We start from the raw sequence: 16,085 nt of genomic DNA, 5'->3' as shown, positions 1-16,085 counted from the left end.
CTTCGGAGGCCGTTTTGGCGGGTGGGGTATGGGGGTAAATCTTTTAAAACGAAACCTGGATCCTCCGTGGTGAGGACACTGGCTTTTTAAGGATTGGCTCGTCCGGTGGGGGCCGCAGGGGCTTCGCGCTGTACGGAAGCCTACACCTGCGGTCAATTTTTTTTTTTAAATGAAGAAGGGGAAGGCTGCCCCTATATATATATATATATATATATATATATATATATATATATATATATATATATATATATATATATATATATAAGAAAAATATAAAAAAGTAATAAAGTATTTTTTAAAAATAGTGTAAAGTAGACTCACTAAATTATTCAACAAATTGAATAATCTTATAAGTAATTTGAAAGACTTTGTATCTTCAATGTGCAACTATATAAGTTCTGTATCCTGATATGAGCCAGACTTTTTCTAAAAGATAGATTATTATTTTTCAATGTATAGCTCCAATGTTGCGAGGTTATTCCTAAATTTGAGATAAGAATCAAGTAGCTTCTCTGAACACATCCAGCTGAACCTATTGTCATAAATTAAGCCCAATTTTTTGCTCGGCCTAAAATTTACGCCCTTCTATTCCCCACCTTTTCAAATGTATAGCGCAGCTGCAACATATGTTCCCCGAAAAAACTGCTTTTGGCTGAATTTTGGTAAATTAGCTCCATATTATTTTTTTTAAATTTATACATGATCTCGTTTTGCTCGCAAACAAACCTAGCAAGGATGCTCATCGAGCTAATTGGGCTAGATAATGAAATTTCTTAGGGTTAACCTCTATTATGAGACATGTAGTTTAACATGCATGGCTCAGGTCCAACTTAATGCTCAATCCACGTGAGATTGAGCTTAAATCAAGTTGGCTGAAATCAATTTGGCAGGCTAAGCCAATCAGGCTAGGCTATTGCAATGGGAATTTGTAGGTGGCATGCTTCCTCACGAGGAATGGGAAGGACCTAACCCTTATGTTCTTTCCATGCTAGTCTAATCCACAAGTTTCTCTACTAAGGTACATCTCTAAGCATTGTCCTTCTTTGAAGAATTACTGAGGAAATTATCGCCTGTGATCTTGCCTTCTGAAGTAGACTATCTTTTCTTTGACTAAAAGGCTCGGGATTCTAATTCAATCGATATAGTTCCAAAATCTTGACATAAACAACAACATAAATGATTTCTCATCTTCCGATGAACTGTACTAAATAGCCACTCATGGCAGCATAGATGCATATGGGATGTTCCACTTGCAAACATATAGTGGGTTATATAAGGATGCAGGGCTGCTGATAGCCATGCCAACCTTAATAACATCAGCTGAAGTGGTGAACGTTCTATGAAACAGGCATTGCGCTTCTAGAGTATGGTTTCCCTACTCTAGGCAGTGCATCCAAAGCTGGATAATTTTCGCGGGACTGCAAAGGTTTCTTTGATGTGAAGAACTCCATCAATGATTTCGCACTCAAACTTTTCAATTTTCACAAGCAAGGTTTGAAAATTGAAAATTAGTAGCCTTTCAATCTCGGGCATAGATATGGAAGCAATGCACAATTTGTTCCCCGAAGAGTCCTTATCAGTTCCAGGTCAAATAAAGCAACCAAGGAGTTTCTAATTTGTTGTAGCTTAGAACCAGAGGCGAAATTGTGATTGTTTTGTTTGCCATTGTTGCATCTGGGTTATGACTAGAGTCTAGGAACACTCGAGGAAGGCTACCGATGATCTAGTAATGGATTGCAATCCACAATTTTGCCATATCCTAGAAGTACAACCTCTTTTGAATACAGTCTAGGGCTCAAGTTCCTTTACAAACGTTGAGCAGCTTAGTAGATGCGATAATGTTCCACTGTGTATATGTGAGGAGAGATTGATATTTATCTGCTTTCCTTGAAAGAACTTGCTTGAAACCAAATAATTTAGTAACAAGTGTGTTTTAATTTGGAGCCCTGCCAAAAGAAGATGTGAAATATTGCAGAGATTAATGGATAACTCTTTTGTAGGACAATAATCTCACCTTTTTTTCATAGATAAGCATCTCTTGGCAAGGGCAAAGAATTCCGACATCTAAGAAGCAACAATCCTTTTCGCCATTTCAATAAAATTATAGAAAGATTTGATTCTGAGGACAGAAAAGAAACTGATTTATAAGAAGGATTTTGACACTTTAGGATCACATAATCTTAAAGCTGGGAAATGTCATGATATGTCACTAAATTTAGCATATATCACAGCCTTTTTTTTTTTTGATAAAACATATATCACAGCCTCAACAAAACAGCATGAAAACAAATTCAAAATATTCAAACTTTCAACAACGAAAAACTAAATCAATGAACAGCAGAATAAAACACAATCATTAATTTGAAGTCTCACAACAAGCCCAGTAATTACATCCGTTAATTATACTACTTAAATGTTCAGATACAACACAAGGTAAAAATTTATGAACCTATATAATCCTTCATCATTTTTCTGGGAGAAACTGTAATTGAACCATCAATCATCGGACAAAGAGCTTATTTTTTTAATTGGCCATCCTGTTGGTGTTTCCAACACGGTCTCAAAGTTACAAGTGAAAAGCACCTTCTGTCTGAGCTATATGCTCCCTCAAAAACTGTGATATTATTGCAGTAGTCCACTTTTCTTGCCCCATCCAATAGCAAAGACATATAGAACAATACAGCCACCTATGGTGCCAAAGGTGGTCTCCCAGAATTTGATGGAGGGAGCGGGAGCATTAAAGAGATCAATTTGGATATTCATACCAAATAAACCGACTACTACAACGCCAGCAGTGAGTACCATGGTTGCAGTGCTCAGCATGACTCCCATCTGCAGCAGTTGATTCTGTTTCTCATCCAGCATGATGTTGATATAATCTTCAGTGTCATCGACATACTCCCTCAACTTTGTGCACATAAAAGACACATGATTAGATGGTGATTAGTGAAACATACTAGCATTGCTTAAGGCCATCGGCCTGTAACTAAATCTGCAGACCTAAGCCCGTTCTAGGTTCATATAACTATGGATTTGGTGTGGATGTAGAGGCAGACCCAAGAAGCATCTCAGATCCAGGATTGGGTCTAGCAAAAGTTTAACTAGGATGCAAACCAACCCATCCATATAATTAATTAGGGTGTAGACTATCTTTTATGTACTGAAAATGACCCAGATCTGGACCCAACAGTTTACTGGGTCTATAATGTATAATTTTACACTTGCAACCTTCATATTTCACATAAAATTGATTAATTATGCTTTGAAACCACATCACTTATAAATTGTTTTGAGGGCCTGAAAGGACTATAGCTTGCCGAATAGTGAGGCATTCTTGGAAGTGGATCCAGACCTGCTCTGAACCCGAAGTAGACCTAATGACCGTAATGTTGGGTACATGTTTTAACATATCCAGATCTGAATTGTTGAAATCAGTGTCCCTTATAGAACCGCTCATACCCAGACCCAGATCTGGCATGACTCTTGAATGAGTATGGTTTGGGTTAAAATTAGAACTGAGCTCCCTAGCAGGTCCATGTCTGAGACCAGGTTGGAGGCACATGAATCCAACCTGAATAAACAGCACCCAGGCATTACCAACTTTAGAAAGGACTAAGGAGAAATGTGATTTTTATCACATTTTGAAAAGTTCCTACAGAAAAGCATGTCAGAGCAGTGGTAGTGTTCAGAGTTGTTTTATTCTATATTGATAATGGACAAACTTCAGTACTAGGTTCTATGTACTTCTCTGAGAAGGATACAAAAACTGAAGGTAGTCTTCTTGGCTGACAATCTGCATTATCTTTTGTTTGCACCATAATTCTTTCAAATAATCATTACTTGAGAATGAGAAAGAGTTCAAAAAAACATAATAATGGATTAGAAACCACCATTTGTATATGCATGAGCTTGTGCATGCATACACAGGACATAGCCCCTCGCGGACAACATCTTAACCTACCTCTAGCTAACCTGATTCACTAGCAAAGCCACAGTTGAAGAATGATGAAGCCATGCCCAAACACAGACCAGGAAATAACATAGCTAGGACTTGGAATATCATCTAAATGGTGATATCGTTTTGCTGATCACAGTCATTGGAGAATATTTCTAGGACCATTAGCTGTTCACGAGTGATAGATTCCCATAAACAGTGTCTTTAGAAGACACCAAAATTTCAGGTGTTATCCTATGATCAAATACTATCAATAGTTTTTGCACAATTTACCTTCCGCATTTCCTATCTCATGAAGCCTGATGGTGATTATATCAAACTTTTAATGATATATGAAAATATAGCAAGATACTTAAATATCATAAAAAGGGGAAGTACTACATACATGGGATAGTTTGTTCAAAGTGCCATCAATCTGCACAAAGTAAGCCTCTAGAAGCATCTCCAATTCCTCAATGTTGGGTTTAAAACAGCCTAAACTTCCATGGCTATACTCTGTCTCGTCTTTGAAATCTTCATCCCTGAGTGCATATATTATTTGATGCGAGGAGCTTAAGAACAATGATCAAAAGGCATATAATGAAGAATTTCACTGAAATAAAACTACAGTAAATTCTAGGAAGAATCTTCATAAGGATGTGCTTGGATTCATAACCAACAATTTCAACACAGATCAGTAGGGAGAAATTTTAGTAGTCAAGCAAGTTAATTTTTTTTAAAAAAAAAATAAATTACCAGTTGCACTGAACTAATGCAGCACAGAACATTGAAGAACGAAAGATAGATGAAGAATCAAAGTTGCGAGCCTTTTGGACAAGCAACCAATAGTAATATATACATATATGTGACAAGCAAAGAGTCAAGTTGTCCTTGCATCCCTTCCTATTTGCTTCAAACTTCAAAATTACATCTAAGAAGTGCAAAGCTGTGAACCTGGAACAGCAAAACCAATATTGATGACTACAAACCCTAGAAGAAAATAACTGAGTTACTCTTGTACATTTTATTTAACGTAGACAGGCACAGCCACACTGGTGGTCACACCAGACAAGATTGATCTAGCAATTGAAAAACGCTATTGCAATTCCAATCCAGGTCATGGTGCACCAGCATATTCAAAGCCATGAGATACATCAAACCCTTGCCCGCTGAGTTTAGGTTGAGTAGATACTCAATAAATGAATAAAGCCAGGTCTACATTTTTTTGTGGCTTGTAAGGATTTGTTATGATGATGAGAGTCTTCCTGCTTAAAATTGTGCTCCATATCTGACCCTATTTTGATGCGAAAGGGCTTGGATATGATGACAGTGATGAGTTTTCAAATTTGTACAGGGTTGGTTCATGCCAATTTTGTAAGAATTTGCCCACATTGTATTAGATATGATCAGAAATACTACTTTACTTACAAGCCAGTTCGAGTTTTGTCATTTTTGTGTGAGTGGTTAGTACTAAATACCCTCCTTTGTTTAAAGGTCACAGGGTCAAACATCATTGAGATCTTGAATTTATAAAGTTATCATAAGTGTGACACTAAGTCAGCACTTTGACATGACAAACATGGCATGGAGGCTCCCGAAGTTAAACTTTTAATCATGACTCTAAACTTTTGGCTGGGAATTGTATCCAGCCAGTAAATATAACCACACATACAAACACACACACACGTATATATAATGCCTTATGTATAATAACGCAAAATGATGAGCAAATGGAATCTCATATTGAACAAATGGAATGACAGCCAACATTTAACTTGGGTGGGGGGGGGGGGGGGGGGAGGGGGGTGCGTGTCTAAATTGATAAGGCCATTCCATCTATAATTGAAGTTATTAAATTAGAAATGCATGCTGCACAATGAAGTGGTTAAATTAGTTTCCTATTGAGCTACTATTTACATAGCAAATCCATATGAACATCTGAAATCTATAATTTGATCCATATATGGCTGGAACTAACCCAATTATATAACAGCACAACATATAATCATCATTAAAAAATTCAGTTGTTCCTGCTTGTTTCAAGACCACTCACATCAAGAAAAAAAGAATTTGGACATGGACATATATGCTAAATGATAAGATTTTTTTAATATATATGAATAGCCACTAAAAAGGATAAACCACCAGACAGATCATGAGCAACAGGTTAACAGGAAACCACAACTTTAAAAGGTAAGAAAAAGCCAATCATCTGTCATCGCTAGGTATCATCTCAATGTGGATCTGATTCTCATTCCAAGCTTTCTGGTAAGAAAATGTAGTTTATTCACAGGCCGCGACAGTCCTACTCCAAAACAGTTTAGGCAATAAATAATTACCTCATCTTTATATCATTGGGATGTGAGTTCTTGTCCTGAGCCCGAACGACTGTTGAAGGAGGCTCAACAAATCTATCAGATCAAGGGGGAAATCCTCCATAAACAGGAAGATCTGGATAGAGGAGGAGGTTGGCTTTGGAATGGAGCCCAGTTCCTAAGGCATAACACTGGGGCCGATTTTAGTAAAGAAACGCTCCATAAGATCCTTCAGGATCTGGAAAAGGAGGGTGCAAATAGCACCTACTTTCATTCCTTCCACAAAGCTAAAAGAAGGGATTGGGAAACCATATTATTTCAGCCGCAGCAGTCAGGAGAGGTAAAGTCAAAGGCAATAAAGATAGAGTTACCCAAGACTAACTTACTATCCTTTGCATGAGACTGGGTTCTTAGCAAAGTGTCGCTCAGCTCAACTGGGTCTCGCAATCAAATCACTGGAACTACATCCCCATGAATAGGACTTGAATTGAATTTGCTGAGACAGGAAATGATGCTCACTCTCCACTATGGATTCTGCTGCCAATAGGCCGCCTTCGATCTGCTAGCTCTACCTTTTGAAAACGAAGATGACGGACAGATGGATGAATGGAGAACTACACTAAAGAAAGTAGCCAGGCCAGCCTTTGCTAAAGGAAACAGGAGAGAAGATGCTGGTCATGAATGGGGCTCACCAGCAACAAAGAAAGGTGAGCCAAGGACTGATTGGACGACAATCAACCAGTTGTCTCTCTGTCTTTCTTATGTTCCTCTCTCACCAGGTCTTGAATTCTCTCTCTGCTGCTTGTTGTGGGAAAGAGGTCTGAAGGCACAAATAAGGGTCTGTTTTGTATTGCTTGCATTTTTGAAGGGTAAATGTTCTTTGAAGATAAGCAATTCTTCACTTGTTTGATGTTTAGTAAAAGATAATCTGGACATATGTTTTAAAATCTATCTGGTCTCAATAGGGTTGAACCTGATTTTGGTAGATCTGAATCCAAATTTATTAAGATTTCAATTTGAACTAAGAACTTCAAGATGACCACAAAATCCTATAATTAGGTTTGCTTGGGTCCACAATGAGTTGATTAAATTTAAATTTATCAAATTCATGTCCGCTTCCAATATGTCTACCATTAAGTGAGAAAATTCATCATTTCTTTGTGGAAACTATGCAAGTGTTCCATATAAGCATAAGCCACAATCTAGTTCTTCTAGCTTGTTCTAGCATCAGATTTTTTGGCTTTGGCTTCAGGAATAATCATTTTGTATCAATCATTACCGAACACAACATTTTTTCTTAAGAAGTGACCTTTTCTCAAAACTTTATAAGTTGTAGAAGTGCTTTTCTTAAGCAACACAGGACATACCCAAGCCTGTTTCTTAAGCAACATAGGCTGTAAATGCCATCTCATGACATCCTGTCAACTATTGTTACATTCATATCAACGAATGATATATAACTTACTTCGGTTCAAAAGAACAGTCTGCACTCTTTTGTTCCAAAAGTACCATGTGTGACATGCTAATGACTTAAATAGTCCAACTCACTTATAATTTTATGATTATCATCAATGCACTCTTTTTTTCATAAGAAGTTAAAAAAAAAACTTTATAAGATGTAGAAATGCTTTTTTTAAGGGAACACAAGACACACTGCAAGATTGTTCCTACGATTATACATTGTAAATGCCATGTCATGACATGCGGTTAACAATTATCACATGCATATCGGCAATTGATACGGAACTAATTTCTGTTCAAAAGAACAGATCATACTCTTTTATTCCAAATGTACCATGCGGAACATAATAATGACTTCAATAGTCCAACTAGGTTGTATGATTATCATCATTGAAAAATGTATCAAATTATGACAGCCTTGATTAAAAACCCTTTTGATGATAATACTTATAAAGCTTTATAGAATGTATGACTGCAATACTCTTCTTTCATGCCATTTCCAATTTACTATAAACAAAACAATACAGTTACCTATCCTCCTCCACTTCAAATGAATCATGGTCTATATCAACTCTTGATGAAGATTCACCAATTCGTTGTTGAGCAAGCTTCTCTGATAAATACATCTCAGCCATATCCATGTCATCATCTAGTAATTGTTCAAGTTCATCCCTCACCTGTTAAACATATAATAACAACTTCTTTCTTAAAAAATGATATATAAAAAGTCATAAGAGAAGGAAACTGAAATAATTATAATTTAGCAGCCAGGAAAAAAAAGAGAACACAGCGAAGTAGCAGTGTTACTCAGACACTTCAAAATCTTTTCTTTTGATGTGTCTGGACAGCTGGAGACCTACACACTTCATGACACTCTTTCACTTCAAATCAGCAGATTATAATGTCATCATGGTTGGACGACAACTTTTGACCTTTATAAATTGAAGTTTTCAAGTCTAACAAAATATTTAGCAAAGGATTTATGAATGCTATCAAATTACATGGCAGTTGGTCCAATAAGTTATTCATCATATACCTACAGTAGCACATATTCTAACATTCCAATATAATATAGACGTGTCCTGGTGTCCAACATTTTGAAAGATCATGTGTCCGACTCTTCTGGAGAGTTGACATTCATATCATGTCTAGGTAACATTGCAAACTAGACACTGGTGCTTCACCAAGCCAATTACAGCATTAAAGATAATGGGCTCCCTTAAGCCCAAAAATGTTGAGCTCAAATAGAGAAAAACCATCACCAATTTAGACAAGCATAACTAGATATCTGGTCAGGTTAAATCATTAACTGTTCTAAAATGTTGCTATATTGCAGATGTTGCATTTAACTCTATAAGATCTTGACTTCTTACCTTCTGCACACGCCCTGAAATTGTAACCAAACGACTCTTGATTTGTCTAACACGCTCAAGGTTAAGTGTACTGATTTTTGAGGTCAACTCATCCAAAGCAGGATATGCTTCTTGCTCTAGAGTCGATGTCTGAAATAGAAGAATCAGTAGTTCAACAAATAGATATGGAGAGAACTGTATCAAAATAGTGCTTGGCAGTTGCATATAGATATCATAATATTAAAAAGATAAAGTTAAAAAGTATATGGAGAATGAATGGTTAAGAAACATATATGAGATAGATAAAAAATTAATAGTCTGCATAAATGAGATAGATATAACAATTTAAGTGCATCAAAACTGCAGTATTATTCTAGTAAAATAAATCGATAGATGCTTAAGCTTCTTCTGAATGTGGTTCAATATCAACTGGTAGCAAGTGCATGATACAGTAGAACAATAAAATGTTTCAAGGCTCCCATTAAATATATGAATAAAACAGGGATAGAAAAACTTGCTGATAATACATATGGAAGAGAAGTAACATGTGCTAAAAGCAGGTATGGCAAGAATAGTAGGTTCCAACCACAGTGTGAGCCACTACAAAGTCAATCTCAAGCATATACGTATGTATCTTGGCATAAAATTGATTGTTGATGCTACTCAAGCAAAGGCAAAATTACATTATTTTTAGAATATATGAGGAAGATTACAGCTTACCGTTAATTTAATAATATGAATGAAAGATTTAGAGAAATAAGGTTATTAAACTTTGCAGAAGAAAAAGGAACATTGGAAATGCAAACGCATTGAAAAGTGGACACAGAAAAAAATGGAAAGATATTTCTACAGCATTAAGGGATCAGGACATGCCTTTGAAATACAAACGAAAATTCTTTAAGGCAAATAAGGCCTGAAATATTGTGCAGTTCAGAATTTTTAGTCACTTTTCATGTTCCAAGCATAGGAGCAACAAGAATGTCATGGTGCATGTTCAGTGAAAACACACAAAGATGGATGAAAAACGAGCGCATCAGCATCAGCATGAAGCCTCATCAATTTAAAAAATATGTCAACAAATCTACTATCATTTTGTACTCTAAGGATAAGGGTTCGGATATATTAAAACAGTTTCAAAGGTGGAGGAGATTTGTACTTGTTCCTTCTTTTTAGCAGAATGGTGGAAATCCACCACAACATTTTATTGACATATGAAATAAATTAGGGGCTAAAGCCAAGAAAGGAGAGATCGGAAAATAGAAGGACAAATAAAAGAAGAAGAGAAGAGAAGAAAGGGCGAAGGTGGGGAGCCCAAAACCAAGCAATCAATAGTCTAAAATAGGCCAACCAACAAAACTGAACCCAAAGGAAAGCATACAAATGATCCCCACCCAAGCCTGCTACAAAAACAACTCAAGCACAGCTAAAAATACACCCCCTAAGCCCAAACAACAACTAGCCCAACCTAACAGGCTCGCTACATTCAAATTTCAAAATATAAAGCTCTTGACACCCGACCCCAAACACCTGACGCATGTGAACACAATGTTGGCCGGTTTGAACTAGTTGAACTAGGCAACATGCTGAATTGTGTCATGACGTATGCCGCACAACCATTACCTCCCCAGCTCCAATGCGTTGATGTCATTGCCAATCGTCGTGCCTTCCCTTTGCCTAAACTGGCACAACAGCCACATCTCTAGCACCGGGCAGCTCCATCGCTGCTCGATGCTCTTCCATAGTATCTTCCTTGCAAGTGCCTCCAACACCAACTTCCACAAAGGGCCAAGGAGCCCAAAGGAGGAAAACCTAAGGTCTATATTTATTAAAAAGGTTTTTCTTCCTTCCCCTAAGCAAAAATGTGGCAAGCCACCCCACATTTCATTGATAAATGAAATAAGACAAAAACAGAAAAGAAGAAAAGAAGAAGAAGAGAAAAGAAAAGAAAAGAAAAATAAACAAGAAAAGAAAATGCAGGAAAAGTTACGACTAACAAATATTATATGACCCCAGTTAAGGATGAGTTGCGTGAGGATTCACTTAACTGATCCAAAATATTTGGCAGTAGGTTTGATAATTTAAGTCAGTCTACCTGATATCTTAAAATAAACAGAAACAAGGTAAAATGACATAGGGATAATGTGCCAGACAAAACTATAGTGCAACTAATATCCAACATGACAAACATTTTAGATGGGTAACAGCTACAATATGACAAGTCCAAATGTTCCAAAAAAAATATATTATCATGCACTAGTCTAGTGCAATCAAACAGCAACATAAATCAGAAAGAATTCCTTGGATTACGAGGCAATTCACATACCTCAGATTCAAGGCACCTGCAAGCAGACTCAAGGCAGACTTCAAGTGCCCTGAACTCGAAAGGTAGCACCTTAGTTCCACCATGTTTGCATGCATCCATTGGGTTCGTAGGGCTGCCTTCTGGAGTTTCACCAGCTGACATATTATTCTGTTTAGTTATTCCCATTGATGCATCTTTAGCCATAGCCTCTCCATCCACATCACTGGACTCTGCAGCCTTTATATTGAACATTAATAAATAAGTGCCAATTTTGTTGGTCCAACTTTCATTGAAGTGAGAAGATTACTGTAACAGGTTTTGAATTATTATGTCCAATGCAGTAAGCAAGGTGTCACTTCATCTGAATAGTCAGAAACCATTAACCAAAATAATTTACAGGCTTAGTTAACATACAAACAGTCATTGCATGTAAATAGGTTCTTTACGCTTGCATCAAAATCTTAGGACAAGCAATTCATGAAGAACGCATATTTGAACTTCCATCTCCGAGATTTGAACCAAACAAGCTTATCTGATATAGAAATATCAAATAAGATAGAAAGATCGTATAGTGTTTGATCATTCATACATAATCAAACTGCTACTGCCATATCAAATAACAAATGTATAACATCCAATTTTTAAGAAAATGAATATTTGAACAAGCGTACTTCTCAAATTAGACAGCAATTTCGTGCAATATCTTCGATTCCTCCGATAAATTACCAAATAATTTAAAAAGGTAGCCCATTTGTTTCCCAGAACGGAGTAAAAACACCAGAAAAAATCGGAAGAAGAACTTGATCATATTTTCTCAGTCGTCCACCAACAAGTAGAACATAATTTTGATAGGTTTTAAGAAAGGGAGCTATCATCTTATAACCAGCAGACAATCATGATCTTTTTCTTTAATTTTCCTAGGTGATACCTGCTGGGGAGCGCCGTAGGAACTGGAGACCCGGGATTGGAGATCCTGGACGAAGGGGGCGACCATGGGATCCTTGGAATTGGGGATGAGCACCTCGGTGGCGGTGATGATGGCTTTGATGTGCTCCAAATTGATCACGATAGCCCTCTCTCTCCCCAGGATCGTCGACGGGTAGGAGAGCAGGGGATCCAGGACCCTCAGATCCCGCGCCGGGAGCCCCGTCCGCCGCATGATCGAGTGCTTCCCGACCTCTTCGAGATACGCTCCGCAGTCCGAGACCACCAGCCACGCCCGGCTCGCGGTGCCCTTGCGTCTCCCGGCCGCCTGTTGCGCCGGGGGCGGCGTGGCGCCGGCCGCCGGAGGTCGGTGGTGGAGCTCGTCCTCGGGCGCTGCCTTCGGCGACCTCATCGTTGCTCTCGTGGTCTTCGTGAGGAATCCTCTGCGAAGCGGAACGTGTGGCGGGGCGGCGATTATTGGAAAATTTATACCCTGCACCACGCGCACCACGTCAGCAGTGCACAACAGGAACAAAACGAATTAGATTCGCGGGGCAGCGATCGGAACCGCGCGCCTTGATGATGGGCCCACATAAACCGAGAAGCGTGATTGGTTGCTTTAACGCCACGTGGTGCATGGTGCAGGGTATCATTTCTCTATTAAACGGTGAGGAGGCACGTGGATGATTCTATTTTTGGACAGCGTGGATGCCCTTTAGGGTGGCATGATAACGGTGGCTACGAGATGGGAACTGGTAATGGTTGGACTGGGTTTGATAAGATGCCTCCATGGGCACAAAAAAAAGATACATAATAAATGCTTCCTCCAGAAGAGGGTGGCTCCGGTGACGGAGTATTGACGAACTGGGATTCCGGAAAAATGTGATAGTAGGAAATTTTTAAATTTTTGATCTTAAAATATTTAATTTGAAAATAAAATTTTATTTTTTTCTCAAATAAATTTATATTTTTTAAATTTTAATCCTTAATGGCATTAAATATAAGTATTTTTGCATTTATAGATATTCTATTTTTGCAAGTTCAAGTTGAGCTTCAAAGGTAATAGATTCGTGATCGCGTGCATATATGCTCGGTTGGTCGGCTGTATAGTGCATATGCACGTAGTAGGGCATAATATGTGTGGCATATTTTACCATACATCTTTTATAACTTAAATTTGAATTTTAAAATAAAACTTTAAGCATTACATATGAAGTCTAATTCTTTATTAAACTTCGAACTCATAATGTAAACATTACACTAACTTTCATTTCGAATTAAAATTTGAGAGCACCAGAGCTAGCACTGATGGGCCATTAAGGCTTTTTATTTTAAGAGAGCTGTTGAGATCTTTATGGACCTCTCCGATGGTTATTTGTACTAAACCTACAATAAAATTTCAGTTTTTGGTCTTCGAATTTCATATCATGATCCATTCAGGGCTTATGCTACTTGGTCTAAGAAAGAGGAAATCCCCACTCACTTTTCGTTTTCCACTCCTTCCAATTTATTTTTTGGCTATTCTTTCTTTTAATCTTCCTAACATTTTATTTGGGTAGCCGGAGGAGTTGTTGGGTACTCCTATGCAATTCCGCTTATGTGAGAAGGATCAGGCTAAGCAAGTTCATTGTATTTTGGGGATGATTTCACCATAGACCCTCAAAGAGGGTATTGTATATTATAAACAATAAATTAGCTTTATAGACAAAGAGAAGAACTATTTTAAACTATAATGTAAATGCTAATCTAATGAGCAAAGGTAATAATTATTATCCTTGCTTACTTAATACAAATTTATTTGATTTTTTGTTGCTTTTTTCTTTGATTACATCATCTTTTTCCCCATTACAACATAATTTTCGATAAGAAGTATGCCAAGCAAATTTAAACAAAATAGTAGTAAAAGTATTACCAGCTACTCTATGTTGGTTTGATATATATTTGTTGTTTTAACTCCTTTGGCTAGATTTTTTTTAAAAAGAAATTTCTTTAATAATATATATACATTTATGCTACCAATACCTAGTGCTTATTTTATAAATTTTTATTAGAATGCCAGGGTTTACTATTGTATTTGATCTTGAGATCTAGATCCCAATGTACATGGTTTCGCTAGTGTTTCCATTAATTCAAAGCATTCAGTATGCAACATAATATGGCAGATATTTTACATCTAATAATTTACATTAAGAAGTGCCCTCGGCTGTAAAAATAGCTTGCTAGCTTCTGAAAAATAACAAGATCTCGCATAAATGCCATGGAATGCTAGATGGTATAATGTTATACGGATCTATGCATTTGACCACAGTTATAAATTACTATAGGAATCAATGGCAATAACTAAGGTTAAGAGCAACCATGCAAGCCGTGCAAATCAGCATTAAAAAGGCATGGTTATAAAATTATTATACAAATAGAATTCTAATAATCAAGTTTTTTTGGTTGCACTATTTCATGCTAGCCAAATAATATAGATACCTTTTGTTTATCTACTTATAGGTTCAATTATTGCAACCAATAATGCTATCTATATAGGGCCCATTTGATGGATTATGCTGTATAATATACTAGAAGGAAATGACGTTTTGGAGGGCAAACCTTTTTTTTTGGAATGTTTATAAAACTAGATTTGAATATCTAACTATTATCTGTTATATTTTCCATACACAACATAATGCATAAAACTTTAGAAGAACTATAGATATTAATATTCTATATATATAGCTCTCTCCTAATTATTCATAATGTCGTGATAACGTTCTTATGCTGGGATTATGGATGTCTTGCATAGGCAATCTATTCACAATATTTCGTTTATTCTATTTTATTTTTTATTATTACTAGTGCTTTAAGATTAGAATAGCCTAGTAGCTAGTAGTTGACAAAAATTAGAAAGAACTATATAATGCGTTCTTGCTTGTTATGATTGCTCTTCCTAGTTCTATCTTTAATTGTTGAAGATTGATGTCATGCTAACAGTTCTCCATATAAACAGTACTTGCCAGGGATTGCTGTTGCAGTTCACTTTATCCAAGTATCTTAACTTCCTATCCTCAGCAACATTGTGTTTGTATAACTAAGTAATTAGATTTTGTTGACTTTTTTTTTTTATTTTTTTATGAAAGAGAGAAAGTTAGGAGAACCTAACTTATAGTCATTAAAAGTAAAGAAAAAGATCAGTATATACATTGGTGACTCAAGTTGGATAGGTTCCAACTCAGAGAGCTAGAATCTAAGGGAGAGGTTGTTAGAAGGTTAGATTGTGGAGTAAGGATAGGGAGGAAGAGCACAATAAAACTTGCAATTGGCTATGGGAGGTGAATTCTTTGTACAAGAATATAATTCAACTAGTTTGTGCGAGGAGACTTCAAAGTTGAAGAGGTAGTTGTTTCTTTGCGTGCATAAGCACTAAAAGAACACTGACTACTATAAGAAACTAATAGGTGAATCAAATCCACCGTAGACCTAGGATGAAAATCATCATAATTTTTTTTTTAATGTTTAATAGCAACACAATCTAGAATGATTTCATCTTAGTTCTAAAGTGGATTTGGTCCACCTAATAATTTTTCAGCTGCTGAGTTGTTCCATGCTGGTTTAAGATCTCTTTTATTCTTGGAGGCTTGTATAATATAGAAGGGACGATGGTTTATTCTGCTACAATAGAAGGGACATTCTTCAGGTGTAAGACTTGTATAATATAGTTTCTCATATATAATATATAGCTTCGATGGCAAAATTTTATCAGAACTTTACGGTGGCCGTTATTTGAGCCGATCAGTAGGGGCAGGAGTAGT

At 36.8% G+C, this 16,085-nt stretch overlaps 1 protein-coding gene across 1 annotated transcript; it reads right to left on the bottom strand.

Moving 5' to 3' along the window:
• Positions 1–2,323: 2,323 nt before the first annotated feature.
• Positions 2,324–12,754, bottom strand: LOC103704432 (magnesium transporter MRS2-F-like). Its single transcript, XM_039132726.1, has 6 exons — positions 12,293–12,754; positions 11,386–11,601; positions 9,084–9,212; positions 8,242–8,387; positions 4,341–4,476; positions 2,324–2,907 (listed from the first exon to the last, which is right to left on the bottom strand). Exons 1-6 carry the CDS (start codon positions 12,698–12,700, stop codon positions 2,623–2,625), a joined length of 1,320 nt encoding a protein of 439 aa, XP_038988654.1. The 5' UTR covers positions 12,701–12,754; the 3' UTR covers positions 2,324–2,622.
• Between the last annotated feature and the right edge of the window lie 3,331 nt (positions 12,755–16,085).

Source organism: Phoenix dactylifera, chromosome 1 (assembly GCF_009389715.1).
Source record: "Phoenix dactylifera cultivar Barhee BC4 chromosome 1, palm_55x_up_171113_PBpolish2nd_filt_p, whole genome shotgun sequence".
NCBI lineage: Eukaryota > Viridiplantae > Streptophyta > Magnoliopsida > Arecales > Arecaceae > Phoenix > Phoenix dactylifera.
The sequence above is the reverse complement of the archived record's forward strand: the minus strand, read 5'-3'. Positions and strand labels throughout refer to the sequence as shown.